The sequence below is a fragment of the Apus apus genome, chromosome 2, assembly GCF_020740795.1.
Source record: "Apus apus isolate bApuApu2 chromosome 2, bApuApu2.pri.cur, whole genome shotgun sequence".
Lineage (NCBI taxonomy): Eukaryota > Metazoa > Chordata > Aves > Apodiformes > Apodidae > Apus > Apus apus.
Window position 1 is genome coordinate 156,989,861 of NC_067283.1, and position 24,024 is coordinate 157,013,884.

The following is a 24,024-nucleotide window of genomic DNA, read 5'->3' on the forward strand; positions in this document are numbered from 1 at the left end:
CGGGGCGGGGCGGGGCGGGGCGGGGCGGGGGGGGTGGGGGCGGGGCCTCCGGCAGAGGCGCGGGCGTCGCGCGCGGCACGCCGGGAGTTGTAGTCCGCCGGTGGCGCGGGGCACGCCGGGAAGTGTGGTCCGTGGCGGGCAGGGCGGTAAGATGGCGGCGCCGGAGCTGCTGTCGGATGAGGGGTACCGGGCGGACGGGCGCCGTCCCACGGAGCTCCGCAAGGTCCGGGCCCGCATGGGCGTCTTCGCCCAGGCCGACGGCTCGGCCTACATCGAGCAGGGCAACACCAAGGCGCTGGCTGTGGTCTACGGGCCCCACGAGGTGAGTGGCCCCGAGCCCGGGCCCTCCGCCCGCCGGAGGCCCCTCCGCTCCCCTCCGCACCCTTCTGCTCTCCCCCGGGCCCCTCCTCTACCCCCGGGTCCTGGGATTCCCCACGGCCCCTTCATCCCAGCCCCCCCGTGGTCTCCCCGCCCTGACCCCTCTGCGGTGTAGGCTTCCCAGAACCGGTGCCGTTCGCCCCGAGTCCCCGCTCTCCCCTCCGAGCCTTCTGCTGCTCCCAGCCCTTCTGCTCCCTCAGGCCTGGGGCCCCCCGGGACTCCTCGTCCCAGCCCCCCTGAGGTCCCCTTGTCCTAGCTCCCCCCGGGATGCCGGCTCCCCGGCACCGGTGTTGTTCCCCCTGACCCCTCCACTCACCCTACATCCCTCCGTTACCCCGGGCTCCCCCGGGGGTCCCCCTGCCCCATACCCCCATCCCAGCCCCCTTTGGGTCCCCCTGCCCCATCCTCCGGGGGTGCTGGCTCCTTGATACAAAAGCTGTTCCCCCTGGCCTCCTCCATTCCCCTCGTCTCCAGCCCCTTGGCTGGAACCCTCTGGGATCCCCCCATCACATCCCCCCATCCCAGCCCCATCGGGGTCCCCCTGCCCTGTCCTCCGGGGGTGCTGGCTCCTTGGTACCGGTGCGGTTCTCCCTGCAGATGCGCGGCTCCCGCAGCAAGGCCCTGCCGGACCGGGCCGTGGTGAACTGCCAGTACAGCATGGCCACCTTCAGCACCGGGGAGCGGCGGCGGCGGCCCCATGGCGACCGGCAGGCCGGCGAGCTGGCCCTGCACCTCAAGCAGACCTTTGAGGCTGCCATCCTTACCCAGCTCTTCCCCCGCTCCCAGATTGACATCTACGTCCAGGTGCCGGGGCAGGGGGACGCGAGGGGAGGCGGGGGTGTCCCGGCACTCCTGCCGGCTCACCCCACCCGCTGTTCCCCCAGATCCTCCAGGCTGACGGTGGCAACTACTGCGCCTGCGTCAACGCGGCCACGCTGGCGGTGATGGATGCCGGCATCCCCATGCGGGACTACGTCTGCGCCAGCTCGGCCGGCCTGGCCGAGGAGACCCCCCTGGCCGACCTCAGCTCCCCCGAGGAGGTGGCGGCGGGCGGCCCCGGGCTGGTGCTGGCGCTGCTGCCGGCGGCCGGGCAGATCGCGCTGGTGCAGCTGAGCGCCCGGCTGCACCAGGAGCGGCTGGAGGCGGCGCTGGAGGCGGCGGGGCAGGCCTGCCGGGCGCTGCACGCCGTGCTGGACCGCGTGGTGCGGGAGCGGCTGCGCGAGGTCACCGCGCTGATGGGGGACTGAGCGGGGCGGGGGGGCAGCAGCAATAAAGGTCTGTGTGCGCCAGGACGGGCCCTGCTGCGTGCTGTGCCCTGTGCTGCAGCACGCCGTGCCATGTACCGTGCCACGTGCCGCACCGCGTGCCGTGCTGTGCAGTACTTTGGGTCGTGGTGTTGCCAGGATCCCCCCCGTGCCCGCCCCCCCCATAACCCCACGGTGCTGACAGGCACCAGACCCCCAGCACGGTGCCCACACAGTGTGCCGTGGCACCGGGCGAGTCGGGGGTCACGGTACAGCCCCCACCTTGCACACTTCTCCCACGTAGAATCATAGGGGTTGGAAGGGATCTCTGTGCGCCCCTTCTTGCATGCCCACCCCCATCAAACAGCCCCTGGCACACTTGTTCCACCTTGAACTGCTCTCTTGCACGCTTACTCATAATACACCTCCCTTGCACACTCACCTATGCACCCCAGCCCACTCCCATTGCACAGCTACTTCTGCACCCATCCTCCTTGCACACCCAAACCCACCCCGGTATACACCTACTGGTACCTTCTTGCACTCCTGCCCCCATTGCACACCTGCTCTCACTGTGCAGCTCCTTTTCACACCCGTTGCACATCCACCCTGACCCTTTTGCACACTCACTTCCACAGTACGGCCCCTTGCACACCCACCCCCCCATGGCCCCCCCAACCATATCGGAGGCCCTTCTGGCCCCGTTGCACATGTGCCCCCAGCCGCACAGATCAGCCCCTTGCACGCCCACCCCCGTTGCACAGCCCCCTTGCACACTCGCCCTGCGCATGCGCGGCGGGCGGGGCCCATCGATGTCTCCGGGCTCCGCCCCGGCCTGTCCCGGCTCCGCCGGCGATTGAGCGGCCTGAGCTGGCGGCGGGGCCCGCAGGTGGGAGCGGGGAGCGGGAGCGGGGGGGCCGCGGAACGGGGCTGTGCGGGGCAGGGACGGGGCCGTGGGGCGGGCTGGGGGCGTGGGACGGGGCCGTGGGGGCCGTGCGGGGAAGGTGCGGGGCTGTGGGGTGCTTGGGGGGAAGGTGCGGGGCTGTGGGGTGCTTGGGGGGGGAGGGTGTGGGGCTGTGGGGTGCTTGGGGGGGAAGGTGTGGGGCTGTGGGGTGCTTGGGGGGGAAGGTGCGGGGCTGTGGGGTGGGTAAAGGGGCCGTGGGAATCCTGTGGGGTACAGAGGCTGTGAGGTTTGGGGACAGGGCCACGGGGTGGGTGCAGGACAGGTAAGGAGGTGGGTGTGGGGGGTGTGGGGCAGAGACGGGGCTGTGGGGTACGTGTGGGGCGTGTAAGAGGCTATGGGGGGGGGGGGGGGTGGGGACAGGACCGTGGGGTGCAAGGACAGGGCCGTGGAGTGGGTGTGGGGCAGGAAAGGAGGTGGGTGGGGGGGGATGCTGGGCAGGGACGGGGCCGTGGGGTGTGTGTGGGGCAGGGATGGGATGTTTGGGGATGGGCCCAGGGGGTACACCGGGGGCTGTGGGTGCCTGGGTGGGAGGCCCGGGCAGGGGGTGCCCTTGGGGCCAGCCCCCCGTGCCTGTGGGGACCCCGTCCTGCCTCTCAGCCTCTCGGTCCCCACCATGGGGCTGCTGTCGGACCCCCACTGCCGGCGGGCGCTTTCCCGCCTCGTCCTGCGCCTCAACACCCCGCTCTGGTGAGTGTGGGGGGCCTTGTTGGGGCTGGGGGGTGACCTTCCCATCTCCCCCTGACCCCCGTCTCCCCGCAGCATCCTGAGCTACGTGGTGGGGCTGGGCTGGTTCCTGGCCTTGGCCTTCCAGCCCCTGGCCCCCCCGCACCTACATGTCGGAGAACGCCATGGGCTCCACCATGGTGGAGGAGCAGTTCCTCTTCGGAGAGCGGGCTCTTTCCTATGCCCGCGAGTTCGCCGGGCACAAGAAGAAAGTGGGGTGAGAGCTGGGGAGTTCTGGGGGGCTGCTCTTCAGGGGTTGCCAGGGGTGTCCCCCCAGGGGGCTTTTGGGGGGCTCCATGCTACCTCTCCCCCTCCTCAGAAGTGTACCAGGGGCAAAGGTGCCCCCAGGGTGTGTTTTGTGGGGGGGTCCATCTTGCCTCTCCCCCTCCCCAGGGGTATGCCAGTGGCCTGGCTGGAGAAGACAATGTGGAGCCTGGGGCTGGAGGTGCACCGGCAGCCCTTCGCCCGCACCCTGCCTTTCCCTGACGAGACCCGCGAGCGATACGTGCGTAGCCCCCTCCCCACTAACCTGGCACCCCCTGCCAGCCCAGGGTGGGGGTCCTGGCTGGGGATTCCCCCAGAGCCCCCCACCACATGAAGTGGAGGACCTGTAGTGAGGCAGTTCCGCAGAGTTGCCAGGACAGAGAATTGATTAACGTGATTTACTCAGGTAGCAGATACAAAAAGTTTGGAGTTGCCATTGATAAATGCTGTAAATATTGGAGCTCGAGTTAGCAATTCCGGGGTAACACCCGGCAGAGCTGAGATGCAAGTCTTACCAAAACAGCTTCCCTGTTTCTGGGGGGAGAGGATTGAAGCACCTCAGCCCACTCTGGCAGTTGGGGTTCTCTTCTTCTGTTCAGCCTGGAGAAGAGAAGGCTCCAGGGAGACCTTAGAAGGGCTCCAGGAAAGCCAGGGAGGGACTTGGGACAAGGGCAGGGAGGGATGGGAGCAGGGGGAAGGGTTTCCAGCTGGCAGAGGGAGCTGGAGCTGAGATGTGAGGGAGAAACTCTGGGCTGTGAGGGTGGGGAGAGCCTGGCCCAGGTTGCCCAGGGAAGCTGTGGCTGCCCCATCCCTGGCAGTGTTGAAGGGCAGGTTGGATGGGGCTTGGAGCAGCCTGGGCTGCTGGGAGGTGTCCCTGCCCATGGGTGGTCTTTAAGGTCCCTCCAACCCAAGCTGTCCCATCCCATGATGATAATTACACTAATTGCCCTGTGCTCCTTGCAGAAGGTCATGCACTGCCCAGCTCTGTTCATGTTCAGTTATAGTCAGCCTGAAACATTTCCCACACCCCCCTCCTCAAAAACCCTGGCATTCCCCCACTACCCCTCCACCACCCCGGGGCCGAGGACGCCCACTGAGCCCTCTCGCCTTCTCCTGGCAGATGGTGAGGGGCACCAACGTGTACGGCATCCTGCGGGCGCCGCGGGCGGCCAGCACGGAGGCGCTGGTGCTGAGCGTGCCCTGCAGCGAGGGGCCCCAGAACAGCCAGGCCCTGGGGCTGATGCTGGCCCTGGCCGCGCATTTCCGCAGTGAGTCTGCCCGGGGGGCTTTGGGCTGTGGCTGAAGGGGCCTCGTGGCGCTGAGGCTCCTCCTCCCCGCTGCCTGGGGAACGTGAGGCGTGGGAACACCGGGCACACGCTGCCTGCTGTGATGGGGGGCTCTGGCTGCTCGGGGGGCGGCACAAGGAGCAGGTCCCGTGTGGCTGCGTTGGGCTCTGTGGGAGCTGTACCAGGCACAGGAGCTGTGCTGGGCTTTGCCAAGCCATGGACCTGGCCCCACCAGGGCTGTGCCAGGCTCTGCAGGAGCAGGGATCAGGCTGTGCTGGGCTCTGCCAGGGCCGGTACTGGTTCTGTCCTGGCACAGCCACCCCATTGTCTTCAGGCCAGATCTACTGGGCAAAGGACATCATCTTCCTGGTAAATGAGCACGACCTGCTGGGCATGGAGGCCTGGTTGGAGGCCTACCATGATGTCAACCTGACAGGTGAGCCAGGGGCTGGGGCCGGTGGGGCTGGCTGGGCTGTGCCACGGGGCTGACCGGGCCGTGCCCCAGAGGTGCAGTCCTCGGGCTTGCTGGGCCGGGCGGGCGCCATCCAGGCGGCCATTTCCCTGGAGCTGAGCAGCGACGTGGTCACCAGCATCGACGTGGCCGTGGAGGGGCTGAACGGGCAGCTGCCCAACCTCGACCTCCTCAACCTCTTCCATGCCTTCTGCCAGAAGAATGGGCTGCTCTGCACTATCCAGGGCAAGGTGAGGGGCTGCTCTGTACCATGAACAGAGGGGTCTTGGGGTGCACTGTAATACCCTCACTTGGGATGTGGGAGTCTTAGAGTGCCCTTAAGTTCCCCCAGTGCAAATGTGGAGACTTGGGGCTCCCCTAAAGCTCCATCACAGGAACATAGCGGTCATGGGGCACCTGTAACCTCTCACCATGAACAGAGGACCTTGGGTTGCCCCATAATCCCTTCACTTTGGATGTGGGGGTCTTGGAGCACCCCTAAAGAGCCTGAGAGCAAGGAGTGGGGCTGCTGGTTTGCCCCTGAAACCCCTCAGGGTGTATAGGGGGAGCTGGGGTGCCCCCTGAGCCCCTGCCCTGCTTGTGCCCACGGCCCCTGGTGGCCTTGGCTGTGCTGGGTGTTCCTGCCGCCTGATCCCACTCTCCCTCATCCCTGCCCCGCAGCTCCCACGCCCCGAGGGGGACTCTCTGCCTGCCTACACCCACAGCCTGCAGACACTGCTGCTGATGGTGCTGGCCCAGGCCTCAGGCTGGCCCCGTGGCGACCACGGGCTCTTCCTGCGCTACCGCATCGAGGCCATCACGCTGCGCGGCATCAACAGCTTCCGGCAGTACAAGTACGACATGACCACCCTGGGCAAGTGAGTGCGGGGCCAGGGGGCATGGCAAGGGGGCTCGGGCTACCCCCGAACTCCTTCCCTGTGGACAGGGTGGGACTCGGGGCTGCACTCAAGCTCCAAAACGTGAATGTGGGGGTTTTGGGGCTCACCCGAAGCTCCGTAACGTGAACATGGGGATCTTGGGGCTCCTCTAAAGCCTCAGCAAAAGCAGGGGGGTCTTGGAGAACCCCAAAATCCCTTCACTGTGAACAGAGGGCGTGTCTTGCAGCTCCCATAAAGCCCCTCACCACAAACAGGGAGTCTGGAGGTGCCCATAAGCCCTTCACTTTGAACATGGGGGTCCTGGGGTGCCCCCAAAGCCTCTTAAAATGAACGTGGGGGTCTTGGGGCATCCCTAAACATGAATGTGGGGGTCCTGAGGTGCCTCTAAAGCACCTTATGGTGAATGAGGGGGGGTCTTGGGACTCCCCAACTGTGGATGTGGAGCTCTTGAAACACCTTTAAGCATGAACAGGGGGCTACTGAGTTGTCCCTAAAGCCCCTCACCATGAATGTGGGGGTCTTGGGGCACCCCTGAAGCCTCTTAACAGGAAAGTAGGGATTTTGGGGCACTCTTAAAACACCTTACTATGAATAGGGAGGTCTTGTTGCACCCCTAAACATGAATGTGGGGGTCCTGGGGTGCCCATAAGTTTAGCACCTCATGGTGAGTGGGGGGAGTCTTGGAGACTTTAGTCCCCTGAAGCCTCCCAACACAAGGAGGGGTGTCTTGGAGACCTCCAAAATCCCTTCACTCATGTCGAGTACGACATGACCACCCTGAGCAAGTGAGTGTGGGGCTGCGGGGGGCTCCTGGGGTGCAGCCCCCCCTGGCCATGCTGCTGCTGCAGGACGCTGGAGGGGATGTTCCGCAAGCTCAACAACCTCCTGGAGCGGCTGCACCAGTCCTATTTCTTCTACCTCCTGCCCTCCCTCTCCCGCTTCGTCTCCATTGGCCTCTACATGCCAGCCTTTGGTTTCCTCATCCTCGTCCTCATCCTCAAGATATCCTTTTGGGGCCGGGGAGGGCCCGGGGGCGGGCAGGGGGCACCGAGACCTCCTCCGCTCCTTTCCTTGACCCTCCCCACGCCCTGGACCTCTGGATGAAGCTGAGCAAGTGCGAGACAGGCAACTCTGAACGGCTTTGGGACGGCGACCGTAGCGCCGGCGAGGTGGGACCCTTCCCCTGCCCTTCCCCTCCCTGCGCACCCCCCGCGGGTCCCCCGCTCACCCCGGTGTCCCCGCAGGAGCCCCGTCCCGGCCTGCTGGCGCTGGTGCCGCCGCTGGTGGTGTGCCACGCCGCCGGCCTGGCGCTCTACTACCTGCCGGTGCTGGGCCAGCACGTGGCCACCCAGCACTTCCCCGTGTCCGAGTCGGAAGCCGTGGTCCTCACCGTCATTGCCATCTACTTGGCCGGCATGGCCCTGCCCCACAACACCCACAGGTGCTGGGGAAGGTCGGGGGGAGTCCCTAGGGCGCCGTCCCCCCACACGAGGGTGCTGAGCGTCCCCCCTGTCCTGCAGGGCGCTGGCGGGCGGCAGCAGCGACCGGGGCTGGATGACGCTGAAGCTGCTGGCCCTGCTCTACCTGGCGCTGCTGCTGGGCTGTCTCGCCCTTCTCAACTTCTCCCTCGGCTTCCTCCTTGCTGCCACCATGGTGCCAGCCGCTGCTGCCGTCACCCCCAACGGCCCCAAGTGAGTCCAGAGCCCCCCGCAGCAGGGGGACATCGGGGGCGCTCGCTGAGGCAGGGGACACTGGGAACTCCCCCTGGGGTGATGGTGGGAGACACCGAGGGCCCTGTCCCCAGGACGAGGGGATGCTGGGGAGAAGCCAGGGGCTCTCCCTGAGGTGGGAGTGCCAGGGGCTCTCCCCAGAGTAGGGGGATACCGCAGGGATACTGGGGCTCTCCCTGGGCTTGGGGGTGCTGATGGGGACACTGAAGGGGGTCTCCCTAGGGTAGGGGGACCCTGGGGTGGGGGAGGACACTGAGGGCTCTCCCAGGGCTGCTAGCAGGGGGATGGTGGGGTGAGGAATGCCAGGAGGACTCTCAGGTGGCCTCCCTGGGGTGGGAGGACACGGGGGGGATGCTGGGGGCTTTCACTGGCACGATTGTGGGGTGGGGGGCGTTGGGAATGCCAGGGTGGCTCTTCCTGGGGTTGGGGGGGACACCAGGATCTCCCCAGGCTGGGAGGATGTCAGGGGGGCACTGGAGGCTCTCCCTAGGGCTGTGATGGGAGGTGGGGAGATGTCAGGAGGAGAGCAGGGTGGCCCTCCTTGGGGTGGAGGGCTGCAGGGGTCTCTCCAGCTTTGGGGGATGTCAGGGGGGCACTGGGGGCTCTCCCCTGCACGTGACACCCCCTGCACGTCCTGACTGTGCCCCCTCCCCAGGGTGCTGCTGGCGGCGCTGCTGGTGGTGGCCACGCCGGCGGTGACGCTGCTGCTGGCCATCTTCCTGCAGCGGGAGCTGCTGGAGGCGCCGGCGGGCGTGGGCGAGGGCTGGCAGCTCTTCCTGGCGGCGCTGGCTGAGGGGCTGCTCCAGCACCACCTCTACGGCTCCTTCCTCTTCCCCTTCCTCGCCCTCGGCGCCCACCCCTGCTGGCTGCTGCTCTGGAACGTGCTCTGCTGGAAGTGAGGGGCTGGACCCACGGACGGACCCATGGCCAGACCCACGGACCGACACACAGACAGACCGCAGAGGGACACACAGATGCACGGACAGACCCGGGGATGGACACAAGGACAGACCCGTTCACAGACCCCGGTTCACAGACTCATGCCTGGACAGGGAGCCCAGGGGCACGCAGAGGAGCTGCCCCCGCTCCCCTCCCACCAAGACAGGGCCCCGGGCCCAGCTGAGCCCACCTGGGTGGCAGCAGATCCTGCCCTAGCAGGGGGAGCTGCCAGGGGGGACCCCACGGTCAGGGCTGCAGCCCCGGGGTGCGCGGGGGGCTCCCGGCACCGTCTGTGCGGGGGGCTGGGGTGGGCGCCTCCCGGGCAGGCGGCCGGTTACCGGGATCCCGGCAGTGTCTGCAGGAAGGGGGGTCAGTCCCCGGGCTGCGCTGGGAGGGTCTCGGGTCGATCGCGGGGGTCTCGGCACGGTGTGTATGGGCGGCAATAAAGGCGGAGCCGGGACGGGCGCGGAGCCGGTGTCGTGCTGCGGCGGGGGGGGGGCGGGGGAGCCGGAAGGGGGTCCGTGACGCCGCTTCCGCCGGTGGGTGACGTCAGGGCGCGGCGTCACGTCCGGGGCGGCTCGTCAGCGTCCCCTCGACCTCGGCGCGGCGGCCGCCGGGAGCAGCGCGATGGCGGCGGTGGCGGTGCGGAGCCTCCCGCTGCGGCCCTACGGCCGCCTCCTGCTGCCGCGGGCCCGGACCGCGCCCGCCCCGGTGAGACCCGCCCCGGAGCCGGCCCCGCCGGGCCCCGCGCTCCGGCGCCGTGAAGGTCACCGGGAGGGGGCGGCCCCGGAACCGGGCGGCGCGGCGGGAGCGGGGAGGGCGCTGCAGGGGCCGCCGGGCCGGGGTGATCGTGCCCCCCCCCCTCACCCCGCGCCCTGCCCAGCGTGCCCGGCCCCCCTCCCAGCGCTGCTCGGCGTGCCCGGTTGTTCCCCCGTTCCTGCCCGATGTTCCTGCCCGCTGGGCCCGACTCTCGCCTCCCGCCCTGCGCGGTGTGCCCGGCCCCGCCCGCTTGCTCCCCGTCCTGTCCGGCCCCGCTCCTGACCAGTCCGCCCCTCCTGCCCGGTGCCCCCGGTTCCCCCCGCCGCGGCCCTGCCCAGACCGGGACCCCCCCGGTCCATCCCCACCCCGGCTGCATTTCCTGCACTGCCTGACGTGCCACAGCAGTGCCCGGTTTCTCCCGTGTCCCCCCCCCATTCTATCCGCTGTGCCCCATCCCTGCGCCGTGTCCCTGAGCCCCCCCAGCCCTTCCTTCCTCATCCCCCTGACCCTGTTCCCCCTCCCCAGGCTGCCATGTCGTCCTCTGCCAGCCTCTCCCGCGGGAGGAAGGTGGCCCTGACGGCGCTGGGGGTGCTGGTGGCGGGTGGGGGTGGCTTGGCGCTGGCCCTGCACTCCAGCCTGGACGCCGGTGAGCTGGAGATGCATCCCCCCAGCTTCCCCTGGAGCCACGGCGGCCCCTTGTCCGCCCTCGACCATGGCAGGTACCGGGACAGGGTGACTGGGCCGTGGGCAGCCTCGGAGAGGGGACAGGGGGGTCACCTCCTCCTCTTCTTGCAGCCTGCGGCGCGGATTCCAGGTGTACAAGCAGGTCTGCTCCGCCTGCCACAGCATGGAGTACCTGGCCTTCCGCAACCTCATCGGCGTCACCCACACCGAGGAGGAGGCCAAGGCTCTGGCCGAGGAGGTGAGGCCCACCGGGACGGTCCCGCCACCATCACCGTGTCCCGGGGCCCCAGCTCAGGGCTCTTCTCCCCGCGCAGGTGGAGGTGCAGGACGGCCCGGATGAGAATGGGGAGATGTTCATGCGGCCCGGCAAGATCTCTGACTATTTCCCCAAGCCCTACCCCAACGCCGAGGCGGCGCGAGCTGCTAACAACGGGGCGCTGCCCCCCGACCTCAGCTACATCGTCAATGCCCGGTAACGTGCGTGGGAGAGGGGGCGATCGGAGGGTCCCAGACCCACGCGGCGCTCGGGGTCCCTGGCCCCGCTGCTCCAAGGGTGTCCTGAGCGCCCGGCTGGTTCCTTCCACAGGCACGGGGGCGAAGATTACGTGTTCTCCCTCCTCACTGGCTACTGTGACCCCCCGGCCGGTGTGACGGTGCGGGAGGGGCTGCACTACAACCCCTACTTCCCGGGCCAGGCCATCGGCATGGCCCCCCCCATCTACAACGAAGTCCTGGAGTTCGATGACGGTAAGAAGGGACAGGGGCCGACACGGTGCCAATCCACAGGGGTGCTGGTCCCCGGGCTGCTCATCCCCCCCTTGTCTTCTCCAGGCACCCCAGCCACCATGTCACAGATTGCCAAGGACATCTGCACCTTCCTGCGGTGGGCAGCAGAGCCAGAGCATGACCACCGCAAACGGATGGGCTTGAAGGTGGGTGCTGACCCCGGGGGGACCCCAGACTGCCCCCCACACTGCACACGGCCCCACGCTGGCAGGGGGGTGCTTGGTGGGATAGAGCTTGACTCCTTCTCCCCCCCCAGATGCTGATGATCTCGGGGCTCCTAACTTCCCTTGTCTTCTACATGAAACGCCACAAATGGTCTGTACTGAAGAGCAGGAAAATGGTTTACCGGCCCCCCAAATAGGGGGGGGGCAGTGGGGTGCCCCCCACCCCAGCAGCACTGCCTGGGCCACGCACAACCCCTGGGCTGTGGAGGAGGGCACAGCCCTCAGTGCCTGCCCCCACTATAGCTCCTTATTTAACATCGTCCTCAGCCCCCCCAGCTGCTGGCACCTGTGCTTGGAGGGGCTGGGGGCATGGAAATAAAATCTCGTTGTTCAAGGCGAAAGTATGGTGTGGTCTGCCCGTGCCGTGGTGTCTGCCTGTGGTGGGGGGGGCCCTGCCTGGGGAGCAGGGGGGGTCTGCGTGTGCTGTGGTCTCTGCCTGTGGGGGGGTTGGGGGCTCTGCTGCAGTCCCTCAGCAGCATCTGGTGGGCTCATACCAGGACTGACCCTCCTTCTCCCCATTGCAAGGGCACATTTCAGCAGCGTGGGCAGCATGGCTGGGGCACACGGGTGGCTTTATTGGGACACCCAGCACTGTGGACCATGCTGCTCTTCACTGCTGGGGCTCCACTACTGGCAGAGCCCCCCCCACATCCTGGCCTGGGGCCCCACTGTATCTTCTGGCCCCGTGTCCATCCTCTCCTTCCCTGGCTGCTTCACGTGGCTCTCCCTGGTGAGAGATGCACAAGCAGCTCCAGGCTGTGCTCCAGCTGCTGGGCTGGCACTGATCCTGGCTGGGCCAGCCCTTGGTGAGGGGCTCCCAGCCCTGTTTGCTTCCAGTGTGTCCCGGACCCTGGGCCAGTCTGGGGCTCAGTGGCAGTTCTGGCAGCGGGGGTGGCACCTCTGCCCATTGACATTGCAGCGACATCCACCACTGGTGTCCCCGGGACCCTGGGGATGGAAGAGCATGGTCAGGGTGGGAGCTCAGCTCGGGGCCATCTCTGCTGTGACCAGAGCTTGGTCCTGCAGGGCCACCCATCGCCCACCCTGCCTCTGAGGATCAGGGAATCCCTCTTGTGCCCCTCCTCCCCCCCAAGATGGCTCACCCCAAGCCCATCTGTCCCCCCCACCCTTCCTGTGGGAACTGAGGGATCCCTCCTGCCCCCCTTGGCCAGCTCACCCCGGGCCCCCAGCGTGGCCCCTTGGTCACCCAGCAGATCTCGGTCTGGCAGACGGTGCAGCGGATCCAGTCGCATCCGTCCTTCTTCTGGACAATGATCAGGCAGGTGGGGCAGTGCATGGCCTCCCCGAGCTGCACCAGGGTCTGTGGAGGGGGAGAGGGGGCTCAGGGGGGAGCTGTGCTCAGGGTGAGAGGAGAGGTGGCCATGAAGGATGCAGGGACTTCGCCCAGCCCCTGCCACCGCCACCAGCCCCCTGGGACCCCTACCTGCAGCATGTCGTTGGTCTGCCGGGCGGCCGAGTCGTTCTGCGCCTGGACCCGGAGGTCATCCTGGTACTGGCGGCAGTTCTTACCTTCATGGATGGCCTGGGGGGTGCAGGGGGGGCACAGCTCAGCACCGCTGCCCCTCTGCAGCACCGCGATGCCTGTGCGGGCTGGGGCTCACCTTGCAGAGGAGGCAGTTGAGGGCCTGGCAGATGGGGCAGCGGAACTCGTTGACTGAGTCCTCGTAGATACACCAGCCACGGCAGTCGGTGGTCTTGCAGTGGAAGCTGTTGCGGCTGCGCCGCTCGGCCAGCACCAGGCTCCTCTCCAGGAACCGCCGGTACTCCTCCGGCGACACCAGCTGCGGGGAGGGGCCAGCTGGTCAGGTTGTGGCCCCAGGGTCCCCCCAGTGCCACCAGCACCGCGCCTGGAGAGACTCACCGCCCGGATCTCCCGCTCCTGGAGGTGGCTGCTGCAGGCGTAGGAGTCGTCACGGAAGGGACAGGCCACCTGTGGCTCCTCGCTGTAGTTGATCACCTGGCGCAGACACTCCCTGCGGGAACAGGCAGCTGTCACTGTGAGGGTGGGGGTCTCAGGGCTGGTCACCACAAGAGATGAGGGCAGGCTTGGGGTTGGGGGGGTCTCAGAGCTGGTCACTTGTGAGGGCTGGGGGCGGTCTCAGGGCTGGTCACCATGATGGTCGAGAACCCAGAGCTGGTCACCATAAGGGCTGGTGAGGGTCTAATGGCCAGTCACCACAAGGGTGGGGAGCTTGGGGACAGTCACTGTGAGAGTGGCAGGGGGTCTTGAGGCTGGTCACCATGATGGCCAGGGAGGCTGTCAGGGCAGGTCACCACAAGGGCTAAGGGAAGGAGGTTGTGTCTCAGGGCTGGTCACCCTAAGGGCTGAGGTTGGGCGGGGTCTTGGGGGCCAGCCACCACAAGGGCCAGGGGGTCCTGGGGCTGGGTGGGCTCAGGGCAGTACCTGCAGAAGTTGTGCAGACACTCGCGCAGCAGCACCCCCTCGCCCGGTGCCACCTGCTGGTAGCAGATGCGACATTCCAGCACGTCCCGGTTGGGCACCAGCACCTCCTGTTCTGCCTGCAGCAGCTGCTGGAAGTTCCGCAGCCGCTCGGCCTCCAGCGCCTGCCGGCCAGGAACAGCCCGGTCAGCTCCGCCACCGGCCCCCAGAACGGCATTTGTTCCCTGCAGCAACCCCTGGCCACCTGCTCCAGGGATGGCTCCTGAGCTGGAGCCGAGGTTGCCCGGCTGGAGGGGACACCTCTGGCTCTGCCCCGCAGGGAGCGTGGCTGCCACCCGGAGAGCCACTTGTGGCCGCAATCCAGGTGACCTGAGCCACTAGTCCCAAGTTCCCTACCTCTTTGGTACCCAACACCTGCACGCCAGGAGCTGGGTCTGGATTTGAGGGGATCCCTCAGGGAAGGAAGAGCAGAGGGGAGGCAGCTGCCACTGGCTGCACCCCGTCACGGAGCCGTGCTCTGTCATTTCCATTTCCCCATCCATTTCCCACACCCGGACAGTCAAGAGGCACAGGCACTTTTCCAGAGACCCACCGTGTCCTGCTGCCCCCTCCCACCCCGTGCTCCACCCCAGCACTCAGCCGGGCCCCCCAAGCCCCTGGCATGGCAGCAGCCACGAAGCTGCAGCACCAAACAACTCCCACCCTGGTGACAGAGACCATCTCTGTGCCCCCAGCTCTCTGCAGCCCCGCAGGGACGCACCCACCAATTTCATCCCCATTTCATGGCACAACTGCCCCCCAGCAGTCCCCCCACGCCACAGCGCAGCTGGCACAAGGAGACAGCAGAGCCATGTTGGTGGGATCAGGTTTAATGGGGGCAGGAGCCCACCCATGGCACTGCTGGGAAACACCACTGGAAGACATCTCGCCCAACCCAGGGGCCTGTCCTTCCCTCGGCTGCAGGATGGGAGCTCCAGGGCAAAGTCCAACCCGGAATACCCGAACCTGCCGTTCGTTCCCAGGGTGCCAGCAGCCAGAGGGACCCGTGGCATGGGGAGCCCTGATCTGAGACCCCCCAGAGAACGGCTCCTAAGAGCCTGAGACGTGCCCCCAGCATGGCCCCTGGAGCCTAAGACCCCCAGAGAACGGCCCCCTAAGCTTGAGACCTCCCAGAGAACAGCCACTCTGAGCCTGAGACCCCTGAGCATGGCCCCCTGAGCCTCAGAGAACCCAAGCATGTGTCCCTGAGCCTGAGACCCCCAGAGTACTGCCACCCCCAAGCCTCAGAGACCCCCAGAGCAGTCCCAGGCTGAGCACCATCAGCACTGACAGTGCCAGCCCCTGGCTACGTTGGCTCTTCCCTGAAGCCCTCATGGAGCGGCTGGCAGCAGTGGGGCCGGCCGTGTCCTCCCCCCGATTCCTACCCCTGAGAGGGCTCAGAGACCCCCTGTGACCCCGAGGGTCCCAGTGGGTGTGGGGCAGAGCAGCAGCAAGGGCTTTGGCCAGGCAAAACCGCTGGCACGAGGAGGCGAAGGGAAAACTACCAGGACCGGGACCCTTGCATTCCCCTGGCAGTCCCCAGCTCCCAGACCCCCTGGCACATCTCCCCCAGCCCAGCTTCTCCTGCCCAAAGTTCCCACATCAGCCCTGGGGGGTGAGTAAGGGGGCAGCCCGGCAGCAGCCGTTGGGCGCACGCGGTGGGCACCAAGTCCCAGGGGGCACTGGGGGGGCCTGGCTGGGGTGCAGACTGGGGTGTCCGAGGGGCCAGGTGTGGGGTGGCTAGCAGAACTCGGAGGACAGGTGGATGAAGTCATCCAAGGAACCCGAGCCCAGGACGCAGTGCGCAGCTGAGCCATCCTCTCTCCTTCCCTTTTCCTATCGGGATCCCGGCACAAGAGAAAAAAGAAAGAGAAGGTTTGGTCAGTGGCTGAGCCTGAAGCCCCCCCGAGTCCCGCAGCGCAGCCCACAGCCATGGCCCTGGGTGTGGGAGGGTCCCATCGGACCCCCCTCGTGTCTATGAGATGGGAAACAGTGTCCAGGGAACAGGAGCAAGCACAGCCTGACCTCAGCACAGGGTTGCCAGCATGGCACGACATGCAGTTCTGTGAGAGAAGGATGTGCCAGAGCAGGTGCCATGTGCTGCCTGCAGTCTCAGATCCCTGCCGTGGATCCCTGCCAGCCCTTAGCCCAACCAAGGAGCACGCTCAGATCCCTGCCACAGCATCTCCTCTGACAGCCAAAACCATCACTCACGACGCGGCACCTCAGGACGCACAGGCAGGCAGTGGCTGCCCCTTGGGGAGGTGAGGAAGGGGGCTGTGACAGCCCCCCTGGGCTGCCCCTCCTTCCCAGACCCTGTCCCGGAGCGGCGCAGGATCCGTGCACACAAGACCTCCAAAAACTGCCCGTGTCCGATCCTCCCCGGGTCTGTCCCCAGGGTGCTGGTGAGCCCCCCTCACCTGCTGGTACTGCCGGATCCCCTCCTGCTCCTGCTGCATCCTCCACAGCTCCGTCTCGTCTGGTTTGTAGCCACCGGGAACCACGTAGTCTTCAGGACGGTCGGTGCTGCACATCTCGCAGCCCGGCCGTGTGGGCTTGTTGATGAAGGTGCATTTGGGACAGGCCCAGCCCGCCTGCAGGGACACGGCAGAGATGGAGAGACCGGGAAAAATGCTTTGGAGAGAGGGAAGGGGGGGGATAAGACACAGAGGGAGTGCCCACCCTTCCCCAGCACCCCCAGACTGGAAGCAAGGGGCACAGCAGGGTGGCTGAGGGGAACATGTACCTGCACTGGTGAGGGTGGACTGGTGGCAGCAGCCTTAGGCTGGCCACTGACCACGTCACCAATCTGCAGCGTGTCCAGGTGCTGGCTGATCTCCCTGATGTCCATTTTCCTGCTGGCTTCATTGCCCCAGCCTGGAGACCAACACCAGGAAACAGGGACGTTACAGCCATCCTAGGGACTGGCACGGTGCCACCAGCCAGGCGGGCCCAGAAGGTGCCACGCTGTGTTGGGGTGCCTCTTCTCCACAGGGATGAGGCTGCTCATCACAGGACAGGCCTCAGGCAGGGAGCATGGATCCTGGGGACCAGCCCACTGGAACAAGCCAGGTTGGCTCACAGTGCCAAGCCCATTCCCAGTGCCAAGGCACCTGGCAGCAGGGACCCCAGCACGTGACAAGAGGAATGCCAGTGCATGCACTGGATCTCTCCTCACCCCATTTTTGGTAAAGGGAAAAGCAACAGGAAGGGCCACGACTCTTGCCAAGCACAGAGGGTGCAGGCGAGTGGGGGCTTCTCAAGACAAAGGATATTGGCACCCAGAGACCACCCCAGATGTCCTCCCCACCCTGGCACAGGACCCCCTAATGCCAGGGTCTCCATGCCTGGGGCCACCCCTGGTTTGTCCCCCTGCATTGGAGCTGGGCAGGACGGGGGCTGCCCTGCCCACCAGAAGAGCCAGACCTTTCCTGGGAGAGGTGCTGGGCAGGGTGTTGTATCTGCGCGCCGCGGCAGAGTCCTCAGTGGGTGAGGAGGTGGAGCTGAGCATGGCCCGCGCCTGGTCCTCCTCGTACTGCTGCTCCGTCAGCTCGGCCGTGCGCGCGGACAGCAGGTACAGGAAGGCCGTGTCGCCGTCCCCGCGGATGCCGTAGGAGCCAACGGTCCGCTCGTCCACGCACAGGCACTGCCCGATGATCCAGCGCTGAACCAAGGGGTGGAACCCGTAATCCCGGAAGACCTGAGCAGCCGAAGAAGCTGGGAGGTGAACCCACAGCCATGGCTTCCCCACGGCTTCTCACCCCAGTAGGGCCAATGCCACGCTAGCACAGGCCAGCAAGCCAGGGGGACCAGTGACGAACCTGTGAGAGGCTGGTGAAGGGCGAGTGAAGGGCCAGGGAAGGGCTGGCTCCACAGACAGGAGGGGGTGGGGGAGCCCCACTCCCAGTCGGCATTTGGAAAGGGGGTATGGGGACCCCAGGAGCCCTGTCCCCCATCCAGGCTGGTGCTGCCCCATACCTGCTGCTTGAGCGTGGCGATGGTGGTGTGAGCACGGACCCTGATGGTGACGCTGGCCGAAGATGTGGCATCCTCCACCACAACCTTCATGCTGGAGAAGAGACAGAGCTGCTGTTGGCCCAGGGCTGGGGGTACAGGGGGTCCCGCCATCGGCACAATGCTCCCACAGAGCCAGTGCCACAAGCTGTGTCCCATGAGGGGAGTCCTGGCAGGTCCAACACCAGGTTCCCAACCACGATCCACACACCGAATCCCAGGGAACTGGGACAGGTACCCCCAGCCCTTGCCCTGCCCTCATCTTTCACACTCACCAGGAATTGGTTTTCCACCCATTTTGTTTATTCCAGCCTTACCCCCACAGCCCCCACACAGCCTCGGGCAATGATGTAGATTTAGATGCAGCAAGAAAAAGTCTTTCATTTAACTTGCTTTAAATCTGGTGCTTTCTCATTTCCCTGGGCCTCCAAGTCTGTCCCGTGAACAACATTACCCTTCTCCACTCTGGACCCCCCAGGCTCCCTCGTCTCCCAGCTGCCCCCCCCTTCAGACCAACACCCAATACTCTGTCCCTACATCCCTCCCTCTCTTTCCTCCCAGGAGCTAGACAACAAGTACAAACCCCAGGAAACCATGTCAAGAAGATGGACCCAAAGGCCACATAGCCCAGGGACACAGCGCAAGTGACCCTAATGTCTAGCAAAGCAGCAGAGCTGCAGGTGAGGAGGTGGGGATGTCCCCAGGCTCATGGGATGGCAGGCAGCTCTGGCACAGGGCCCATGGGAGCACAGCTCCAGCTCCAACCATGAAAGGTTGTTTCCATGGACCCGGGGAGGGAGGCGGAGGAAGAGGAGGAGCGCTCGTGCCGGCCCCAGGAACCGTGGTTGAGGCTCACCTGATATCCTCTGTGGGGTAGTTGGACTCCTTCCAGAGGATGCTGAGCGTGGCCTGCTGGCGCGCCAGAGCTGCCGCACAGAGCGAGGCCACCTTCTCATCACCAAATTCGATGGCCTGGGAGAGGTGCAGGGCCAGTTCCTCTGCAGAGGAGCAGAAGGGAGAAGCGTGCAGCAGCAGCTGGGCTGCAGACCACCCCCCCCAGGCACCCAGGGGGCTCTGCCACAGCCTCACAGCTAGAAGCAGCAATTCCGGCCCAGCTCAGCACAGGAGTGGTGCTGAAGGAGCCCTGCATGAGGCTTCTCAGACACACATTGCTCCCAGGAAAGGGGAGGACCAGCCACGCTGCTGCAGAGCTGCAACTGAGGGATCTACAGAGGGGCCTGGACAGGCTAGATTCATGGGCTGAGGCAAACTGTACAAGGTTCAACCAGGCCAAGCATGGGGTACTGCCCATGGGTCACACCAACCCCCCGCAATGCTCTAGGCTTGGGGAAGAGTGGCCAGGAAGTGCCTGGGGGACAAGGACCTGGGAGTGGTGGTTGACAGTGGCTGGAGATGAGCCAGCATGTGCCCAGCTTGGCCACCAGCATCCTGGCTTGTGTCAGCACTGAGGAGGCCAGCAGGACCAGGGCAGGGATCGTCCTGCTGTGCTGGGAAGCAGTGAGAAGGCACCTTGAATCCTGGGGTCAGTTTTGGGTGAGAAAAGGGACATGGAGGGGCTGGAGTGTGTCCAGAGAAGGACCATGGAGCTGGGGAAGGGGCTGGAGAACTTGTGAGGAGCAGCTGAGGGAGCTGGGGGTGTCCAGCCTGGAGCAAAGGAGGCTGAGGGGAGACCTGCTGGCTCTGCAGCTGCCTGAGAGGAGGTTGGAGCCAGGGGGGTCGGGCTCTGCTCCCCAGGAACAAGCCCTGGGACAAGAGGGAACGGCCTCAAGTTGTGCCAGGGGAGGCTGAGGTTGGATCTGGGGAACAATTCCTTCCTGGCAAGGGCTGTCAGGGCCTGGCCCAGGCTGCCCAGGGCTTGGAGTCCCCATCCCTGGAGGGGTTTCCAAGCCCTGGAGATGTGGTGCTGAGGGACACGGGGCAGGGGTGGCCTTAGCAGGGCTGGGGAAATGGATGAGCTGGAGGATCCTAAAGCTCTTTTCCCCCCTCAATGCTCCCATCAGTCTAAGATCAAGGAGCTGCCATCAGCCCCAGGTGGGGGAGCAGCTGGGCCCTGTCCCCCACCCGAGGGGTTGGTGACTCCCTGCACGTGAGAAGAGCCAGGACACCTCCCCCCTCTGGTACCTTTCTCAGAAAGCTCCAAGTATGGAGCAGCCTCCGGCTCCTGGTCTGCAGAGCCCCCCCCAGCAGCTCCAGGCAGGGATGAGTCCTGGGACGCCAGCATGCTGTCCGAGGCTGAGGGACAGCAGGAACACGTCAGTGCCACCCCCAGAGCTGTGACAGTCACCAACTGCCCTCCCCAGAGCGCTCCACTGGGGAAGCATGCATTGGGACGCCCTGGGCTACAACAGGTTGCTTGAAATGAAGGTAACAGGGACCCTAAGCCAGGCCCCAAGGGTGACTGAGCTCAGGGAGCACCAGCCCAGCCCCGCTGCCAAGCCCTGGTCTCCCCTCAGCTGCCAGGACCACCGGGCAGCAGGGCTGCACCTGCCCCACTGGCTCCCCAGGCCTTCCTGGTGGGGTTTTTCTCTCTCCACCTGAGCAGCTCACTCCTTGCAGGTGGGGCTGGGACAGTTACCCTGGTTCCATGCCACTTCCCACCTCCTGCCTCCTGGGGTCTCCTCCACCCCCTCAGATGTTCCAACACACACAGGAATCCCCGAACCTCCCTCTCCAGGTTAAAACCTCAGAGGAGGAGGAGGGCAAGGTGCTGCCCCAGCAGCTGGGGAGCCTGCAGCAGCTGGTACCACAAGTATTTCATGGCAGGGCCAGCCGCAGCCTTGTTCCCCAGCTGGGGACATTGACTACCAGGGCTGGGGGAAGCCTAGCAGCCCCATGGGGCAGCCCCCGGGTCCCTGCCAGCACTGACCCTTCTGCACCTCCCGCAGGGAGCTGCTGACGATCGTCCACCACTTCTGGGCCTCCCGCTCCTCCTCGAAGTTCAGCACCAGAGGCTCATCTGTGGAGCCGGGCACCGCCAGCTCATGGCACGTGGGGCTCCGCACCTTGTACGAGATCTCCTTCAGGTCATACTCAGCCATGTTCTGAGGGAAGGAGGATGAGGGGTCAGGCCAGCATGAGGGGTCAGGCCAGCAGGGAGCCAGGCTGCAGCGGGCCAGGGGGCGGCCATGGCATGGCATCCAAGCCAGGACTGGGGGACACAGGGCTGTCCCTCACCTCCACAACGGCCTCTCCCAGGGTAAGTGGACAGACACCCGCCCCAAGCTGAGCACAATGCTCCATCCCTGGGTACTGAGCCACATGCCCAATCTGAGACTGGCCCTCTGTGCCCAGGGCTGCCTGCAGCCCCCCAGCCCCGCATCCTCCCCCACCACCGGGCAGCACCCAGGGCTGTCACCTTCTCACAGCCACTCACCTGGCCCAAAGCCACCATGTGCATACACTCAAAGGCAGCCCAGGATAATCTCCTCTCTCAGGTGCAGGAGACACTCAAGAACAACTCAGGGGCCCTGACAGTGGTGCTGGGGGGGCAGCCCGTTCCTTCCCACTTTCACAGACTTGGCAAAACCCTTCCCCACACACACAGGCACCTTGGGGAGCAGTTCCCGTGTCCCTCCTGGCTCCCAGCCTTACTCCCCATTCTGTCTGACCCAGATCTGGGCTTCATGCCAGAGCTTTCAATTCCCCTTTGGTGAAATGGCAGCTAGGGAGGAACTGGGAGGGGCTGGGCTGGGGCAGATACCTGCCTCCTGCCCCACAGGCAGCAAGTGGGCAGGATCTGCTGCACCTGACAGGGACAGCAGAGCTGGATGGAAAATCAAGAGAAATGGCTGGTTTCCTTGCCCCTTGTCTGAGTTTAATGTCCTGCAACATCCCCCCCCCATCCTGCCCTGCCAACAAAAGAATTACAGGAATGGGGAGAAAAGAGAAAAGCTGATTAAAAGGCCCCCCCTTACCAGGAGCCTTCCCTTTGATCATCACCTGAAAGGGTCCAACCAGCCCCAGAACAGCCCCCAGGGGACCCCCGCCCCCACATCCTGGGGGACGATGCTCGCAGGGAAAGGAACCAAAGTGCAGGAGGGGCAAAGAGCTTCAGCTGGGCAGATGGGCCCCAGGATGCATCTTTGCCACGGTCATCCCCTGAGTCAGGAATGGCTGTCCTCAACACCCAGCCATGTCAGCCATGGCCTCACACCCCTGCCTGCCACCTGAATCCATCAGGAAAACATCCAGGAAAACACAGGTCCTACTTGCTGGGTACCCAGAGCTGCCAAGGGACACCCAGTCCCCTCCCTCCTCTCCAAGCTCTGAGGGCTGAGCAGCCCTCTGGAGCTGACAGAGGTTCCTCTGGCGTCCCAGGGGCTGGTCCCCTTCACCCCCCTGGTGGCACCATCACTCCCCGGCAGCACCATCTCCTCCCTGCTGAGGTTTTCCACGGCACTCTCAAGGCCTGAGGCCCCAGGTCCCTGCCTCCATGCCCCAACAGAGTAACCGCTGGCCCAGTTTTCCCCCCTCAAACCCGATAAACTGCTGCGGGCCATCCTCATGGGAGCAGGGAGATTCCCAGAACCTGGAGTTAGGAGGGACAGGGAAGGCGCCAGTGGCTCAGGGGGCAGCCCAGGCTCAATGTGCCAGCTGGGAAGGTTGACACACATGCAGCCCCCTCAAGAGGTGCGGGAATTGGGGGAGAATCAGGTAGGAACAGCTCTACTCCTGTTGCAGGGGCTGTGTGAAGCTCATGATGTTCAACCACGTCATGTGCAAGGTCCTGCCCCTGGCTCGGGGTGATTCCCAGTCCCAGCACAAGGTGGAGGGTGGATGGATGAATTCAGCCCTGGGGAGGACTTGGGGGCACTGGTGGTGACAAATGGGCCATGAGCCGGTACCATGCACTGGAACCCAGAACCTCCCATGTCCTGGGATGTCACCAGCGTGACACCAGTGTGACCAGCAGGGCCAGGGGGGGATTGTCCCCTCTGCTGAGACCCCCCTGCAGGGCTGGGGCCAGGCTGGGGTCCCCAGCACAGGAAGGACACGGAGCTGTTGGAGAGGCCAGAGGAGGCCCCGGAGATGCTGGGAGGGCTGGAGCAGCTCTGCTCTGGAGACAGGCTGGGAGAGTTGGGGTGTTCAGCCTGGAGAAGAGAAGGCTCCAGGGAGACCTGAGAGCACCTTCCAGTGCCTGAAGGGGCTCCAGGAAAGCTGGGGAGGGGCTTGGGACAAGGGCAGGGAGGGATGGGAGCAGGGGGAAGGGTTTCCAGCTTCCAGCTGGAGCTGAGATGTGAGGGAGAAATTCTGGGCTGTGAGGGTGGGGAGAGCCTGGCCCAGGTTGCCCAGGGAAGCTGTGGCTGCCCCATCCCTGGCAGTGTTGAAGGGCAGGTTGGATGGGGCTTGGAGCAGCCTGGGCTGCTGGGAGGTGTCCCTGGTTGGATTTGGAGAGGTCCCTTCCCACGAGGACCATCTTGTGAGTCACAGAACTGATGCTGAAGCTGAAGGACCAGGGCCCGGGTCCTAAGGGAGGGCGGGGGGACGCAGCGGCCAGGAGCCCCCTCCGGAGCTTAAGCACCCGGCGAGACAAGCGGCCAAAGGGACAGAGGACAGGGCGGAACCGGAGCGGTGCCCCCGGGCAGCCCTCCCAGGGCACGCGCCCGCAGAGGTCCCGGGGCGGAGCGACCCGGTCCCGGGCAATTCCACCCAACCCCGAAGATCCTGGGCGGGCGGCGGGACCGACCCCCCGGCGCGGGAGAGGGAACTCGGCTGTCCCCGCTCCCGCACAGCCTCCACCCCTGTGGCCCCTCCCTGGCACTTCCCCCGCTCTCACCGCGCCACCGGCCGCCTCCGGTTGCCGCAGGCCCAGGCGGAAGCGGCGCTGCCCGCCAGCTGCCGGTGCGACGCTGAGCTGCAGGCGCAGGGCGCCGGCGGGCAGCGGCGGGAGGCGCGAGGCCTGCGCCAGCCCCGCCCGCACCGCCATCAGCACGGTGGGCGGCGGCGGCAGCGAGGCCGCCGCCGGGGCGGGGGCACCGGGCAGAGCCATCGCCGCCGCCGCCGCCACTTCCGCCTCCCGCCGGTACTTCCGCCGGACGCGAGATCCGGCCGGAAACCCGCCCCGCACGCGAACGTTCCGCCGCGAGGGGGCGCCGCGCCGTGACTGCCCCGCCCCCCCCCGGCTTTGTCCTCGGCAGCCAATCAGAGCGCGGCGCCGCGGCCTGTGGGCGGGGCCTGGTGCCCGTCCCCCCGGGGCG

At 66.0% G+C, this 24,024-nt stretch overlaps 4 protein-coding genes across 4 annotated transcripts; 3 read left to right on the forward strand and 1 right to left on the reverse strand.

Annotated features, from left to right (window-relative positions):
• The first annotated feature begins 110 nt into the window (after positions 1-110).
• EXOSC4 (exosome component 4) lies at positions 111-1,670 on the forward strand. Its single transcript, XM_051611578.1, has 3 exons — positions 111-322; positions 976-1,182; positions 1,263-1,670. Exons 1-3 carry the CDS (start codon positions 152-154, stop codon positions 1,623-1,625), a joined length of 741 nt encoding a protein of 246 aa, XP_051467538.1. The 5' UTR covers positions 111-151; the 3' UTR covers positions 1,626-1,670.
• A 786-nt stretch (positions 1,671-2,456) lies between these two features.
• GPAA1 (glycosylphosphatidylinositol anchor attachment 1) lies at positions 2,457-9,331 on the forward strand. Its single transcript, XM_051612078.1, is given in 13 exon segments — positions 2,457-2,511; positions 3,184-3,273; positions 3,346-3,406; positions 3,408-3,526; positions 3,703-3,814; positions 4,694-4,841; positions 5,194-5,295; positions 5,365-5,561; positions 5,992-6,188; positions 7,058-7,211; positions 7,295-7,650; positions 7,730-7,900; positions 8,595-9,331. Coding segments are annotated over 12 exon segments (1,935 nt in total). The 5' UTR covers positions 2,457-2,511; positions 3,184-3,199; the 3' UTR covers positions 8,839-9,331.
• A 108-nt stretch (positions 9,332-9,439) lies between these two features.
• On the forward strand, positions 9,440-11,672 carry LOC127381211 (cytochrome c1, heme protein, mitochondrial). The gene is made up of 7 exons (XM_051611174.1): positions 9,440-9,589; positions 10,163-10,356; positions 10,433-10,559; positions 10,636-10,793; positions 10,908-11,068; positions 11,153-11,253; positions 11,364-11,672. Exons 1-7 carry the CDS (start codon positions 9,506-9,508, stop codon positions 11,466-11,468), a joined length of 930 nt encoding a protein of 309 aa, XP_051467134.1. The 5' UTR covers positions 9,440-9,505; the 3' UTR covers positions 11,469-11,672.
• A 214-nt stretch (positions 11,673-11,886) lies between these two features.
• SHARPIN (SHANK associated RH domain interactor) lies at positions 11,887-23,851 on the reverse strand. Its single transcript, XM_051611173.1, has 14 exons — positions 23,604-23,851; positions 20,694-20,868; positions 19,949-20,059; positions 18,663-18,804; positions 17,771-17,861; positions 17,219-17,492; positions 16,539-16,669; positions 16,213-16,386; positions 13,757-13,917; positions 13,214-13,325; positions 12,954-13,133; positions 12,776-12,874; positions 12,509-12,652; positions 11,887-12,279 (listed from the first exon to the last, which is right to left on the reverse strand). The coding sequence occupies exons 1-14, from the start codon at positions 23,814-23,816 to the stop codon at positions 12,199-12,201; spliced, it is 2,088 nt and encodes a 695-aa protein (XP_051467133.1). The 5' UTR covers positions 23,817-23,851; the 3' UTR covers positions 11,887-12,198.
• Positions 23,852-24,024: the final 173 nt, after the last annotated feature.

What these genes read in the sequence shown, in the direction of transcription:
- SHARPIN (XM_051611173.1), bottom strand. Translation starts at nt 23,816, where the DNA reads ATGGCTCTGCCCGGTGCCCCCGCCCCGGCGGCGGCCTCGCTGCCGCCG. An exon ending in CCTGCGGGAGGTGCAGAAGG is followed by an intron (nt 20,060 to 20,693) that starts GTCAGTGCTGGC and finishes GCTGTCCCTCAG; the next exon opens with CCTCGGACAGCATGCTGGCG. An exon ending in GGATCCGGCAGTACCAGCAG is followed by an intron (nt 13,918 to 16,212) that starts GTGAGGGGGGCT and finishes CCTGGCCGGCAG; the next exon opens with GCGCTGGAGGCCGAGCGGCT.
- LOC127381211 (XM_051611174.1), top strand. Translation starts at nt 9,506, where the DNA reads ATGGCGGCGGTGGCGGTGCGGAGCCTCCCGCTGCGGCCCTACGGCCGC. An exon ending in TCCGCCCTCGACCATGGCAG is followed by an intron (nt 10,357 to 10,432) that starts GTACCGGGACAG and finishes CTCTTCTTGCAG; the next exon opens with CCTGCGGCGCGGATTCCAGG. An exon ending in CCAAGGCTCTGGCCGAGGAG is followed by an intron (nt 10,560 to 10,635) that starts GTGAGGCCCACC and finishes CTCCCCGCGCAG; the next exon opens with GTGGAGGTGCAGGACGGCCC.
- EXOSC4 (XM_051611578.1), top strand. Translation starts at nt 152, where the DNA reads ATGGCGGCGCCGGAGCTGCTGTCGGATGAGGGGTACCGGGCGGACGGG. An exon ending in TGGTCTACGGGCCCCACGAG is followed by an intron (nt 323 to 975) that starts GTGAGTGGCCCC and finishes TTCTCCCTGCAG; the next exon opens with ATGCGCGGCTCCCGCAGCAA. An exon ending in AGATTGACATCTACGTCCAG is followed by an intron (nt 1,183 to 1,262) that starts GTGCCGGGGCAG and finishes CTGTTCCCCCAG; the next exon opens with ATCCTCCAGGCTGACGGTGG.